The sequence below is a fragment of the Tyto alba genome, unplaced genomic scaffold (genome assembly GCF_018691265.1).
Source record: "Tyto alba isolate M040663 unplaced genomic scaffold, T.alba_DEE_v4.0 Super-Scaffold_1000006, whole genome shotgun sequence".
NCBI lineage: Eukaryota > Metazoa > Chordata > Aves > Strigiformes > Tytonidae > Tyto > Tyto alba.
In genome coordinates this window covers 25,199,256-25,215,001 of record NW_024881272.1, presented here as the reverse complement: position 1 = coordinate 25,215,001, position 15,746 = coordinate 25,199,256, and the positions used below count along the sequence as shown (strand labels likewise).

The 15,746-nt window shown below is 37.8% G+C and overlaps 1 protein-coding gene across 8 annotated transcripts in view; it reads right to left on the bottom strand.

Moving 5' to 3' along the window:
* The window catches only part of MAST2 (microtubule associated serine/threonine kinase 2), a 198,515-nt gene that overhangs the window by 64,614 nt on the left and 118,155 nt on the right, over positions 1-15,746 (bottom strand). For 7 of the 8 annotated variants that reach the window (XM_042786371.1, XM_042786372.1, XM_042786373.1 and 4 more), the window contains one exon: positions 4,881-4,972. In XM_042786371.1, the coding sequence (XP_042642305.1) occupies positions 4,881-4,972 (92 nt within the window). Of the gene's footprint in view, positions 1-4,880; positions 4,973-5,138; positions 5,243-15,746 lie in introns of those variants that run through there. The other variant, XM_033000436.2, reaches the window with a different exon arrangement.

Genomic DNA, 15,746 nt, shown 5'->3' with positions numbered 1-15,746 from the left:
TGGGCCAGGGTTAGGGTCACAACTTGCTAGCAGAAAGCTGAAAGAGCATTTTAGATCACGAGGAAATGCAGCAGGAGTGAGGCCTTTCTGTGGTTATGTAGGTATTTAACAAAGCAAGGAAGGCTGCCAGTTTTGGTGTGAGCCTTGGTCATTGCCTTCCTATTTCTCAAGCTTTACTGCTGACAAACCCTACTGTGTCAAGATGATGTTTTTGAACAAAAAGCCCATTGCCCAATGCTGTTATAAACAAGCAATGAACTGTCATTGCCTTTTTATATCTTCATCAATCTTTTGTAAACTTTCCAGCTTATGATCAAAATAGGATTTCAGAACTGAGCAAATTGGGTAATGACAGTTTTTAAATTTTGAAATTAAGTATGTGGCTGTTCGAAATCTTCTGAGCCTGCACAAACTGATACTACTAATTTTTAAGCAACTACTTTTTCAGATTTATATGGCATATTTCCTTCCAGACACTGGAATTTTAATTAGATCCCCTGTGAGTCATTTCTAGTTTTAAAATGAAAAGCAATTAGTTTTTCTACTCGATTCAAGTCTGGGTGAAGCTTTTAAAACAACAACTGGGAGAAGGGGAATTACTACTTTCCCTAAAATTTCCCAGTACTGCTGCATCTGCTCTAGTTGAAGGAATTTTAATAAGAGAAGCCTTAGTGCAATGGTCTCGTTCACCAAGGCTGATCGAAACCCTATTTATTCTGTTAGCAAAGGTAAATTCCCCTGTTGCTCAAGGGTTATAGTTGGCAACTACTGAACCCGAAACAACTCTGTCTCAAGGGAGGCTGTTACACAGTATGATTGCCCATTAGGTAAATCAACACAGTTACATGGACGTTAATAATTCAGGCATGAACCTTTACATTTTTCTGGACATAAGAAGAAGGATGCAGCCAAAGCATTTGTACATTCCCTACCCTCAAACTAAAAAACCGGACCTTACGGGCAATAGATAGATGAAAGTCTTAGCTATCATCTACAAACATCACATTCATCAGATAGGTCATGAGTCTAAAGACTCACACTAGAACCATATTGTAAAATCTGCTTCTGCGATTTGTAAAAATAAATTAAAAAGACAAAGTTGTGGTCTTCTACACAGGTTATACTAACTTTATTTGCTGAATATTAAGACAAGCAGCTAAGGATCATATTGCATGCTACAGAATTAGATGTCTTCTAGCACACACAAATCCTGAAATGACCGAAATAGCTTAAGCACCCAATGTACCACCTGTCTCATATACAGTGAATGCTATGGCGCTCTCACACCATCCGAGGGTCACACATGTGAAATGCTGATGAACTGCAGCTTTAATAACCAGGACAGGATCTAGCGTGGTATGTTACATACTCTGCCCACTCTAAAAATAATAAATAGGGGCCTTAGTAACAGCCATTTTTCTCCCAGAAGGTGAAACTTAACTTGCACTGTAAAAGTAGAATAATTTAAGGGAGCAGCTCCCTCCACTTGCCATTACAGATGGGAGCAGGACAAAGGTCCCAGCACTGACAAGTGTCTCTATTTGGAAGCCAGAGAGCAACCTGGTTACCTTACAGTTGTGAAAAGCAAATTTTAAAAATAGCCTGAACTTCAATTATCCAGCTGTAAGAATCTATCTCTTTCCTACTGAATTACAAACGTGATGTTGCTTCTTTGAATCATAACATCATACCGTAGCATACCATGTTGGAAGGGACCTCAAGGGTCACCTGGTCCCACCTTTCTTAGCAAAAGCATTGTCTGGACAAGATGGCCCAGCACGCTGTCCAGCTGAATCTTAAAAGTGTCCAGTGTTGTGGAATCCACCATTGCCCTGGGGAGATTATACCAATGGCTGATTTCATTGACTTTAAGCTTTTCATTTTTTAAATATAATCCTAATGGTAACTTAGTAATCAACCTCATGACATAAACTCACTGTAATTTTCAGATTTTAAAAAATGGATTAAAAGAAATACAAATAAATGTAAAGGAACATATGTGTATACCTTTTTTTCGTCTGATTTTGAAAGAAAAAGAATTTAGAGTAAAGGGAAAATTTTCAAACCTGTATTCCTAAAACTGAGCACTTCAAGTTCAGGAGACTAAACAAGCAGAGTAACTATCCCATGAAGTTAAAAGCTGTAGCTCTCTATACCAAGGTCCCAGTTAATTTTGGAAAATGTTATTTCCTACAGTTTGAAAACTGAATTAGCACACTTCAAATACATTAGGTGTTCTTGAATCAGAAGTGATTTCATGGCAGAGTTAAAACTGCTTGGATGTACTTCCATCTCAAATGTGGAGAACTTTTAAGTATTACTTCTTCTCTAAATTTTCTAGGATGTGAAATAGCCTGGCATCTTATCTTGATGCTGTTTCAGACTGTAAGTGTATCTGCCTGGGTCAGTGTTCCTCTGGAGGTAGGTTTGCCTGATGGACAGTCAACTGTGCTATATCATACCCACTGACTTTTATGTTACATACAGAAGAATAACTCCCGATGCTAGTGCCATAGGGGACTTGAGTTTAGAGTGGTTTCTGAATAGAATCATTTTAGAAAGCCTTCCTGATTTCTCTGCATGCTTGCTCATTCCTTCATTTGTAACAAAGGTTCAGAATGGGCATTAAGAGCAGCATGTTCCAGACAAAAGAGGTCAGGGAGAGGCTCCAGAATTTCTTGGTAACTTGTCAGTGTATGTGCCTGAAAAAACAGATTGATAGATTCTGCTCAAATACTAAACAAATATCACAGCCTGTTCTCAAATTCACATTTCATATACCATATTTCTTAAGAAAATATTTGTGACTCTACTCTAAATTTCACCTACTTTTGCCTCTTGAATAAATTACTTTTCCCAGGGAAGACTCCTAAATATAGTACTGGTAGAGAACTCAAATTACAAGTGATTTATCTTCCTGTGCTCTACTGGCTACTCTTGGAGGTCACAAAGAATGTCCTTCTAATTAATAGTTTTAAATCCCATATGCAACATCAGAACAAAACATGGAAATATTTGACAATTACTGCTAAAGAAAGATGGTGCATCACTGATCAGTTACTCTTGTTTCTAGAAGACATTCGCATACTTCTAATAAAAGATAAGCTTGTGAAGCCTGAGACAGCAACAAAACCACTAAAAGCAATTTTTCATGTTTGAAATAGAGGAGGAAGGGAAAGGGAAAAATGTTTCTATTGTGAGCATTTCTTCATTTGTTTTCCAAGCAATGATCACATCAATATCTTGTTGCAATCTGCCAAGCAAGGATACTTCATTCACATTCTGAGAAGCATCTTTATCAGTTCCGTTGAAGGCTTGCACAGCTAATTTAGAATCTGTTAAATCCAACATATATATCAACTCTAAGAACAAAGTAAAGAGCACAATGTAACTAAGTGGAGAAACCCTACCAAGAAAAATGCCCCGTTGAAACCAAATTTTACAAAGCTTTTATTTTTACAAATTTTACTATCATACACAGAACAGAACCAAGGGAGCTTGAAGTGAAAGGGAATTGCCATGTGCAAATTTTTGGCCCTGCATTTTAACTGAGATTCTGAAGCAAAAATAAAGTACTACTTTTCAGCTTTTGTTAGGATTTTAATTTGAAAATCATGGGTCATTTTAAAAAAACATTGTAATTAAAGTAACTTCCTAGCCTTCCATGACTGGGCTTTATAGCATCCTGAGCAAATATGACAGATTTTTATGAAAACAGAGCGGTTCAGGCTTTCATGGGCATCCCTGAACAATAACTTTGGTCTTCTTTTTCCTTTTACCAGTCTGGATGTCACCTCTCAAGATGCAATGCTCTGCAAACAGAAGCAGATGGCTCCTTCTAGCTCAGCTACTATCAATTTGCTGTTCTTTCTCAGCATTTCCTTAGCTTCAATCTCCAGAAAGTATTTACAGAACATACTGGCATGTAGGAGGAGGAATGTCTGATTATAATGAAAACAACACTTATTTGTCTTACGTGCAACAGTGATGTGCTTCCAGACAGGCTCCACCGTGGATGATGTGCCACAAATGTTCAAGCTGTTTCATACTGCTGACTGATGCCCATCAGGGCCATACCTGAAGCCCAACTGTCTTCTCTGGCATTTTGAAATATTAATATCCAGGTAGTCACACATCACCTACCTCCCTCAGCAATAAAAACATCATGGGAACATGCTGTTCAGGCAAGCTGTTGAATCTGCATGTGTGACCCTTTCTAAAAATCCATAGTTACTGTAGGCTGAACAATCATTCTTTCTTTTTCTATAGAAAGAATATCTCCACACGCTTCACCTCAATGACTAACAAGCAGTTTCCCACTTGCTCTGAAATGAGCATTTCCCAGTTGCTGCCATGATAAAACTGGCAGTCATGTAAAAAAAGAAAAGAATCCTATACATCTCATGTTGCTCTAAGTAGCAGAGATAGACCATAAGATGGCACGCTGCACAGCTGACAGGCTGCCAGAGGCACACAGAAACAAGTAGGATGTTTCTGTTCATGAGAACTGCAGTTAAATCACTGGCACAAATTAACCATGCTAGGAGACTCGAAACAAGATATTCACTTAAGTGCGTTTATTTCATTTTATTTTATTTTGTTCTCTGTTCTTTTGCAGGACGTAAGAGGATTGAATCACACAGAAAGAGTGGAGAATGGATATAGTAGCAAATTAGAAAGTGCAGAACAGGTAAGAACAGAAAACATTTATTTTGAAACTATAAGGACCCTCTTACAAGTTAGAAAAGATGAAAAACTATAGTCAGGTTAAGTTTCAAAGAGCATATTTTGATGTAGATTATTAATATGTTCAAACTCACTACAACGAATGCTGACATTTTTCCTAATGAGTCCCAGGTAAAGAAGTCCTAGAGAGTTACCTGCATGTCCATGAAGAGGGGAATGTGGTCGTGGGAGAGTTGGAGATGTGCTGGATGTTACGATCAGACTCTTTCTGTTGCTTGTCCGACAGCTGAAAGAAAGAAAGATAAACAATAAGGCATAGTCAGATTAACAAAAGCACCTGAAGGCAGGTCCTGAAGAGTGTCTTTCAGCTAAGGAGGAATCTCTTGGTATTTAGGTCAGTACTTCCTCACACTCTCAACCTTGGTAGTGACCCTGCGAAGAAGTAAACATACAGGCCCAAAAGGTACTTTGTCAGCAGCAAGTGTTTTAATATGCTGGAAGCAATATAAAAAGTGTATCTCATGATGCACGGGCCACTAGAGATAGCTGACAACACATTCCCAATTCACAAAACACATGCAACTCTTGCTTTATGAATCACACAAAATGCAGAAAACTGTAAAATATCCCAGAGTGCTTCAGATATTCTGATATGCAACTAGCAAATAAATATGTTACAATTATTGGCTATTACTATAAGAAACCAGAGCATATTCCTTAAGGCAATGTTAAAATTCTGAAGCAAAGCATTAGCACAATTCAGCAGATGAGCAGCATTACTAATAAAACTTAAAATCTGAGGCTGAAGAATCTTTACGAACATGTGCAACAACACTGATGGTAAACTCTGCAAAGCAAGTTTCAGACAAGCCCTCTGACGAATCAGCTCCACGCACTGTCATGACTTTGTTTCAGCAAAGAAAACAACACTTCTGTATGAGGCAGCTCAGATTTATTTTTTTCTCCACTGGAGTTTCAGAACTTAGCCAAATGAAGAGAATTATGTGTTCTTCCACTTGCTTCCCAGCCTGTGCTTGCTAGTAGCAAACATTTAGCTCTAAAGATGATAGAAGTAATTGTAATGGGCAAGAGAAGCATTTTTAAATCGTGGGAGCCATGAACAAGAGCAACTAGATATTTAAATCTCTTTCTGATCACCACTTTTCCCACTGTTTAAACAGAATTAACAGTCCACGTTCACAGCAAAATCTCACAACCAAGTATTGAAGCTACGTGCATTTATTCATTGTACCGCTAACTTGCTTTCTAGATGGCAGAAACATTTCTGCTTACTCCAGCAGTTCTCAAAACAGGTAACTAAAACCATACTGGTCTTGATAGGGGGTGGGTGAATAAACAGGAGCAGGGAAGGCTGAGCAGGGGCTGAACAAGGAGCTCGCTGGCCCAGCTCCAGGGGTGTCCTGTGCAGCTCCCCACCGGCTCCCGCTCGCAGGGCGCCGAATGCCGACGTCTGCCTCCGTCCTCCCTGCACCCGCTGATCTTCTGGAGCTGCCCATCCATAAACACGCTCGGACTGCCAAGAGCTACAATTCAATGCAAAACTATTTTGCTGCCACAGGACACAGTGCATCTGACCATTACTATTTGTAAGCTTTTTTTATTGCTGTTCTATAGGAAACTAGAGAACTCGATGCAGAAAAAAAATACAACTGAACTGCCAACTATAATAAACAGTAATAAAGTTGAAGCACCATTAACTGCTATTCAGGCTCTTTAGTGTACTTAAAGCATTCCTCAAAATTATCCAACTGATTCCATACAATCTCCATTTACATTCATGTATTATTCAACAACAGGCCATCCAAAAACTGATTGCCATTGTGTACATCATATGGAAAAACTAACAGCCTGATTTTAAGAAGCTTAAAATGTCAGTTCACGGATTTATTTTAAAAATATGTTTTCAGTTACTCTGTTCCAGTAACTGTTGAAAAACACAGAATATGCAATTCCAACAGATAATCGTTATATTTATATTAATAGAAAATCTTTATCACAACATGAAAGTCCTGAGTATTTTAATATAATATATATTACTATGTAAGAAATTTTAAAATCCTGTTTATTTCAATACAAATTATAACATAAGAATTAAAGATCTTGTTCAATATAAAACACTAGTACAATGAGAAAACAGAGCTCTATCCTCTACGGTCATATCCCTTTGCTAAAGAGAGTTCCTAAAGTATACTTTACCACAGTGATGTCTGGAGCTGGCTATGGAAACTTGGTATATTTAAATCACAGCATTATGGGGAACATAAACTGTCCCAAACTCAGAGCTTTTTAACTGTTTGCCCGCATTCGCCAAATTGAACCTAGTTTTACAAACCTATTTTCTCTGCTGTATTTGCAAAGATAAGGAACCAAAAGAGAAAGGGTTAAGTGGTTGGAGAGTAATCACAGCTGAGACCTGTAAAAATAGGTCAGGTGAACATAAATGCACCCAGAGGAGGGAATGGCTTGAGTGAAAGCCTAGCACTAAGTTAGTAATAAAACATTATTCTCTTTACACCCTCAAAATTGGATTGCTTTCAATTTCCCTGGATCTCTAATCTGGGAAAGGGGAACATCACTTCAGCCTGTTTAGCCATTTCTATGAACCATGTGCATTGGCAATAAGGCAAAGCTTAAACACAGAGGCTAAAACCAGAATTTCTGATTTCTTGAATCCATGTTAGATAATGAGAAAAACATACAAACAAATATAATCATACTCTCTGTCAGCTGAAGATTGCTCTCTGGATATATACACAAAACTTTTAATGGACCCCAGAATCCCAGAGAAACTACAGAACAAGAGTGATGAAGTTCTGATAGTCACAAAAAAAAAAAAAAAAAAAAAAAAAAAAAAAAAAAAGGAAGGAAGGGAAGAGGTAACATGAAGACTTCAGCTTGACGACCTCCCCCAAGAAGTCACTACAAGAGCATTTGAGCACCTCCTGAAGAAGAACAGTCAAATATGAAAGAAACAAAGCTGGCTTTAACACGGACCTTGTGCCAAAGAAATTCATACTAGTCAATTTAAGTGCTGGCAGAAACGGTTCAAATGAAGAAAAAATTATTTCCTGGAAGATGTACTTTAGCCAGATGGACTGTATTGGGCTCAATACTGAGCTACAAAGCCAATGATAATGAGGAGACCATATTGTTAATTCTTTAAATTACATTAATTTTTTATTACTGTTCACAAATTCTCCAAACAATATTATATGTTCCCTTGTCCTAAAAATAATTCCATCTTCATAAGAAAACAGGAGTAGGAGAAAGTAGAAAGGGAAAAGGTTACCTATACATCTCTAAGTATTTTAACTAGAAAAAAATAAAGTTCTTAACCAGTCCAGAGAGATTCCAAGCATTATTATTTGTTTATAAGCCAAAATTTTGCTATTTTCATTAAATGCAAGGCAAGTCTTACCCCGACCCTCCTTTCCTCTCACAATTTGGAATGGATCTCATTAACCTTTTTTTTTTTTTTTTTTTCCTCAGATCCCACTTCATAATTTCAGAGAATAAATCCCCTCCAGGTCTTCCAGTTTAGGCAAGATAGGATTTTAATAGCACAGAGTTTCCGTACTGCCCGGAGTTGCAGGGTTGAGCTCCAGGCAGCGGCGTGCTCCGGAGGGCTGTCGGCATGCCAGTACCCCCGCTGCCACCCCTGCCCTTCTGTGCCACCCGTCACACACCCACGCTGCCAAACCCAAGCCCAGAAATCCATGAGAGCATGAGAGCAACTTAATTTAATTCTGAACACACATAGCAAAATGGATAGTTTATATAGAAATATTTGAAACAATGCCTTTCCCATCGCTATGGGAAACAGAGCTTTTACTATGCCTAGAGTTAACTTCTCTGCCTGCAGTAAAAATAACATTTGTTACGTGTACTGAAGTGTTCCCAGCGCATTCCTGAAACTGAACACTGCAGGACATCGGACGTGGGTCTGGTAACTGGACACTGGTTTTTGGACCCACTAAAATGTGCCCTGGAGCCAGCACCCTTGGCCAGAGCTATTTATGATAACATTTGGTCGCGTACCTGCGAGCTGCATGCAGCCCGGGTGCTCTTCAACTACACTCTAACAAACCTTCTCCTACATACGCACCAACATACAATTTGATGTCAAGCCTCTAAAATGAGGACCACTAGTACACCTGGTTTCATAGGCACTTTCAGTCTGGGAAGAAAAAAAAAAAAAAAAAAAAAAAAAAAAAATCAATGTTTCAGTTTCAGCATAAATCAATATTTGATTCTTTATTTTAGGAGTTTACTCAGGGGATATCTCTAACTTACCGAGCAAAACTGACTAACGTACATGTAATGAAAGCAAGGGCCACAGAAAAACAATTTAAAAATAAACAACCAACCAGCACTATCAAGTACCTTCTTAGTGTTGCTGGTTATTAGAAATCAATAATGATAAGAAAGTTTCTCAAAATCTATCTAAATTTATAAGCCTTGAAAATTTTCTCATAGCTGAAGTTGCTGAATATGCAAATAAACAAGACTAGCACCGATTGCACAAATCTTCTCATAGACTTTGATAGAAATCAACTTGAAGTAAAAAGATGCACAGAAAAAGTATAGCTTAAATCACATTTTGGTTAGTAACCATTAATGCATTTTATTCATATTAGTGATAGAGTTTTGGTTTTGTAAACCACCTCAGATTGTCAGAGTGCTGTGTTAACTTCTTTCAAAATAACATTTCACAAGTCCAACATCAGACTTGTTCCAAATTTGATATTTAATTCAGTTAGCCCAAATCCTTACCAAAATTCAGAGCAATCACACCTACAAAAGCTATATGTGGTTACACACTTTCCTAAAATGCACTGTCACCTAACCAAACTTCAGTAGATTCTCCTCCGATGTTACAGGAGTTTGGTTTCAGTTGATTTGCTTTACAAAGACTTCTTTATGAGAAACAGACATTTTGGAAATGAAAATAAGTATTTAAAATTTTTATTCACAATGGCAGAAAATTTACAAAATCCAAAATCTGCATGTCAATGAATGCACCAGCTGCGCAGCAATGTTAACTAGATGTGGAAGTTATTGTCTTAATTATAGTAATTCAAAGATGGAAGCAATTTTGTAAGCTTTAGCACTACCAACAACAGGGATAATTAGTTCTCTAAAATAGATAAGAATAAGTAAGCATCTGGTTCAACTGATTGTTTTTTTTTTTCACATTCAAGAATAGTTTAAAAGTTATTCATCCTAGAATAACTGGGAAAAAAAGTGTTATTATTCATGGTGTAGGTTTGGTGGTTTGCGCATTCCTACAATAAACACTTCTTTTCTCTTAAGGCAATACAGTTACACTCACTTAAGACTTGAAGGATGGAAGCATAAGTCCTACAAGCAACTTGTTAAATATCACAGACACATTCTCCATCACAACAGATACAGACCTATACTCTTCCCAGAGACACCCAGGAAAACAGCCTGTATTTCTTAACACCAAGTCTCATAAGCAGGGAAACATCCCTAATTTGGATCCCTTTCTGGTTACCTTGTCCAGACTAAATGACCAAGGATTCTTTCTCCAGTGCACCCCTAGACAGTCTTTCCCTGCCATCCATTCCTTCATAAGGTCAAACCCCGACTCCCATGATCTTGAGACTGGGTTGCAATATTCCTGTTTCTGCCATCCTATTGAAGAATTTCAAATAGGACTGAACTCTGGAACCTAAAGGAAATTAACCTAAGAAAAATAAGAACAAAAACCAGCTGCTTAAGCGCAGGATCCTCTTCCACAAGAAGTCTGCATGGACCAGTTACTACAACCATGATGACTATAACCACAGATGCAAGTTGTTCAACAAGGCAGGCTCTTCTTGAATTTGCATTACCCATTGTTTTGAATCTCATGAGAGGAAACACACCAGACAAATACATATTTTTCATAACTGGATGCTTTGCTCCAAGTTTTCCAGCCATAGATGACAGTTGGACCAGACTGCTGCAGACTCACTCTGTGTTCTAGGGTGTTTGGTCCACATGAGATGAAAAGCTTCACTCCCTCCCTCCTTTTTTTAAATGTCCATTTCACATTAATCCAGATATGTGCGATGTATGAGCTGCTTCATTTTGCAGTCATCTATTAGGTACGAGGAAGTCTTCTTGAAAAATGAAGAAGACTTCACTTTGCTATGAATCAAGAGAAAAGTCCTGCCCATATGGTTGAAACCTCCCCCTTCTGTGCTAAAGTAAAATGTTAAGGCGTGTTCCCATGCCTCATGCTGGTACCAGTAAATTAGCGTTACTGTGTGGATGACTGCGGAAAGATGTGAATTCTGCAAGACAAGAAGTATGGAGATAACAGATGTAGTCAACTTGAAGTGTGGGCTGCACTTCTGTACAGGTATTCAAAGAAAGCATGGGGGTAAAATACATGAAGAATATCTTTTTTCATAATGCCACACGTTTCAGCATGCTAACAAACACATTAACTGAAGTGAACAAGGAGTCAAGCAATGCAAGACTTACAAAGCATGTGGTTAGCTGGATGTAGACTGGTTCTTTTGCTCTAAGGAAAATTAACACCTTACTACTTAGGAATTAAATTATTGCCTGGAAGACCATTTTCTTTTCATCTAAAACAAGCTATATGTCAGATAAACCCTTTTATTTCATTTAGAGCTTAAATTCAAGAAGCAGCACCACCTCAAGCTAAGAAATTACAAGAGAAAATGCTAAAATTGCCAGTTAACACCAAATTTATGTCTAATTTGCCTAATGTTTGAGGCTGGTGCACACCTGCTTACACCACACTGTATATTTCAGACCTTTTGCATTATTAACAACACAGAAACAACTCTGCAAAGCCAAACAAAATGAAATGTCACAACAAATTACAATGACTGGTACAGCCATTCTCAACTAAATCAAGACACTTTATTCTGAAATATTCCTCACTCACAAATACAGACCAAACCTATCTTCGTTCTTATACGAAAAGAAAAATTAGAAAAAAAAAATTCTGTTTATGGAATAGATGCCCCAGGATAGTATTTAATGGGAGAAAACATACACCAACTTTCTCAAACATTACTATCTCCTACTTCAGTTGTGTTATGCATTATACTGCCATGAAGTTACATCACAACGTGTGAAAGGATGATTTAATGAACACTAAGCATAACTGCGTACCTTCATTTCCCACTTCGTCCAACTGTATTATTAAATGCTTCACATAGCATAACTGCTTTTTAAAGATGTCTCCACTTGGCAATTCTAACAGAAGATAGCTTATCAGGTTTTTTTCCTCCAAAAAAAACAAGCAAACAAATTCAAGAATGAAGCAACAGAGTGATTTTATATCGTTTCAAATATTTTCACCATGTAGCTTACAACAGTACACAGGTGTGTCATATAGCAAACCCGTTCTAAATACTCTCCCCGAAGATGCATCCAGAAAACCAAGCATATGAGCTGAAAATGAAAAGAGACAGTTTTCCAAGATTCAAAAGTGAGGTTTAATACAGATCTTGCATAAAATAATATGAAAAGTTACTCAGTTGTTTTGTAGCACACATGAACAGTTCCCTTCATTTTGTTTCAGAGCATTTTCCTGGTTTAAGTATCAAAAACCGTTACAAATTAGCTCTTTATCAGTTAATTGCGGTTTCAAACCTCAGTGTGAGGATAAATTACATATCTAATTTAAAAGCTATTCTAACAATACATTATTGTAGAAATAATCTCCAAATCAGACTGTGTCAGTGGAGTTACCTTTTCTGCAGGGAGCACTGATTTTCACATGGTCGTACAGTAGAGTAAAAACCAGGGTGGGAGCATTATGAATGTAAATGGGACAAAGATGTTTGCAATTGAATTATTTGCCAAATTTTACAAATACATATTCTGAAGGTTAGACCAACAATAGCTATACACATGGGTGATAAAATCTACATTTCTCCTGTGTCAAATACTCAAATCAAATGGTAATCTTTTCCCTAAAAAAACAGCATCCAGGGTTTATTTGCTAGTGATGATTCACAGCCAAAAACTTTTCAATAGATTATATAGAAACTCATAAAAGATGATGTGCCAACAATACCCTTGTAACTACACAGATTTTCACAACTTGATGGAGTTGAAAAGCTATTCCTCTAATTCATACAAATTGTCAGGTCTATCCAGTCTTAAATTATTGCTGGATGAGGCAAATGCCAGCAAATACAGATACTACTCTAAGGAAATCCTAGTACAGACAGAGCATGGGAAATTAAAAGAAAAAAAAAAAAATGTGTGTGTGTGTATATATCTGTCTCTGAATGCTGACCTCCTCCCAAAAAAGGGAATGTAGAAATACTTGTGGTTCAGCAGATCAAGATGAATAGGCTTAATCCATAGGTGGAAAGCAAAATCTCCCCATCCGCCAGCCAGCAGCACCGCTGGTTTGCACGGAGGACTCCCTGCTGCTGGAGCTGACTATTCGTAAATTGTAGTTTGGAAGAGGCAGAGAGACACTGTGCTCTCCTCACCTCCACTGGAAAGATTTTGCCCTGTTGGTGAGACTCATCTTTCCAATGGAGATTAACAAAAACAACCCTACTGAAGAGTTTCAGGGTTTCTGCCTGCTCAGCAGAATTTCATGCTTATGGTATGCTTTCATACTAGCTGGAACTACATTCCTACTTTGTCTTTTAGGCAAACTCTTAGGCTAACAAATGCTGGGCCATTCCTCCATCCCTAGTGCTACTGCTGTTTAGCAGACAAGCCTTACTTATTGCCATCCTCAGCTCTCCAAGGGGCAACATGGACAACATCAACTTCCCTAAGAACCAGCCAGTATATTTAACTTGCAAGCATTTTCCAAGCCATTAGAGTACAGAAAAGCCTGAACAGAACATGGCACCGCATCTGGACAAACATGCCAGAAGAGCAGACACCAGGGAGAGTATGTTTTTAGAAAATAAATCCACTCCCCAAGTCCCCATCTACAACCAATTCCTCACCATTTCAAGTAGCTTTGGGTAAAATCACCATCCCTCAACATTTCAGTTCTACATGGCTTTTGACAGAAAGGCTTCCCAACTATTTTGTATTTATCTTAGAAGCTAAAGGGAGCAAACTATCTGACCTTTAAAGAAAAATCCACCAAGGTAAGCCACAACATGTATTATCATGCTTTGCACCACTGGTACATTGACTCCTTCATCCCTACCTTTTTGACCTGTGCATCGATTCAACCATCATCTGCTATGAGAACCATGTTCTTTTATCATTCTGGGACTAAAGCTCTCCCTTTTTGAATTTTGCAGCGCTTCAATATAACAAAAAAAAAAAAAAATTGGATAGGTATTGGATAGGTAAACACTTCATAAGTTCAGCCCCTATAGAAAAGCATAGTAGATTCAGAAAAATTAAAGTCTCAGTCTGCCTACCTTGCAATGCTACTTTAAATTTATACTCATGCTTCTAAACTAAAAGGTGAGAGTGTACTTTGTATTTTCATTATGCAAGGCCTTCTTCTTTCTAAAGTAATAATGTTTCCCAACCCCTAAAAGCTTCTTACAGGAAAAAAAAAAAAAAAAATCAGCATCAACTTAGCAACCTTTCTTAATAACAACAGGTTACTTCTAAAAACAGTCCAATGAATACAGGTTCATTTTTTCAGGAGGGGCAAAACCACTTTCCTGTGAAAGTATTAAAACGTGTGTATGTATGCACACATAGATATACATTCAGTCTCCAAAGACCTTCTAACAGAAGCACTGAAAACAATTTGCCACTCATCATGTTTGCACACACAAAGATGGGAGAAGAATCCTTAAAAATATCTCTATAAAATGAAAGCAACACACAAGGGTGCTAAGGTAGACTGATAATAGTCAAATAGACATATTAGGAAAATATCCAGGCTTAACAAAACTTTAATCTCGGCAAGTAAACAACAAAACTTTTGACATTTGTCCATGACTAAGCTGCCTTAGAAAGGAACATGCTGTGCTTTGTCCGCCTGGACTCAACAGGGGCTGAGCAGAGCTCTTCCCTACCAAAGCAAGATAAAGGTGAGACGCACGTGCCAGCATGCTGCTGTAATCCAAAACAGATAGAGAGAGAGAATACATAATGCTCAGTTTGTTCCCTTCAGCTCTGCAGAAAGAAATGCTGCTGATCAATACACATTGAATGGCAGAGGGAAAAAGTATATCTAGATAAGAGTTGGCTCTAAATGTCAAAGAAGTTGACAGACAGGAGCTGCAGTTCTGTGGACATTGAAAATGCTCAGTGTAGGCAAGTAAAACTGGTATAAATTCATGTAGAGAGATACACTATGTAGTTGTAAATCAAGTACTCAGTTATTTGGTCCTTACTCACTTACCGAGGCAGATCTGTCAATAAACCATTGTCTCAGATAAAAACAACTTAAAAGACATGAAAAAAAGACTTAGAAAAATACATTAGATAACTATACTGCAGTGTATATCAGATCAAATAAGCAGCCTACTTTAAAATAATAAGAAAATATGCCTGTAGAAGGCATTTCAAGTTAATGGAGCAATGAAACCACAAAAGGCAGCAGAAGAGGGGGGAGGCGCAGGGTGCGGATCCTACCCAGGCATAAAGAGCAGCCCTCAGATCTCCAGCAAGGGTAAGTTTCTGCAACAATCAAGCCTGATTACATGTTAAACCTCATTCTTTTGTGTAAAGCTTACTTGCTATCTGAGCCAAATGTTCATTATCCAATAGCTATTAATTTTTCATACAAGGATGGCCGTTCCAGTTTAATAACTATACAAATGCATACTACAGATAGATACACACACACACACAGAGTTTTGAAATTTTAGCAGCTTGAAGCTGAAACAATCTTTCACAAAACTAAGCAGAAGAAAATCACAAGCAGTAAAAGCCAGGAGCTTGATACAGTACATGCCAAAGAATAAAGCAGTTCTGCTATTGCCAAAGAAAGTATTCTTGTTTTAAAAGCTATTCTGCTTAAGAAGGCTGAAGATTAAAATCAAAATCAATTCCACATACAGTAAGATGGTGGAGAGCAGCAAGTACAAATAAATGAATGT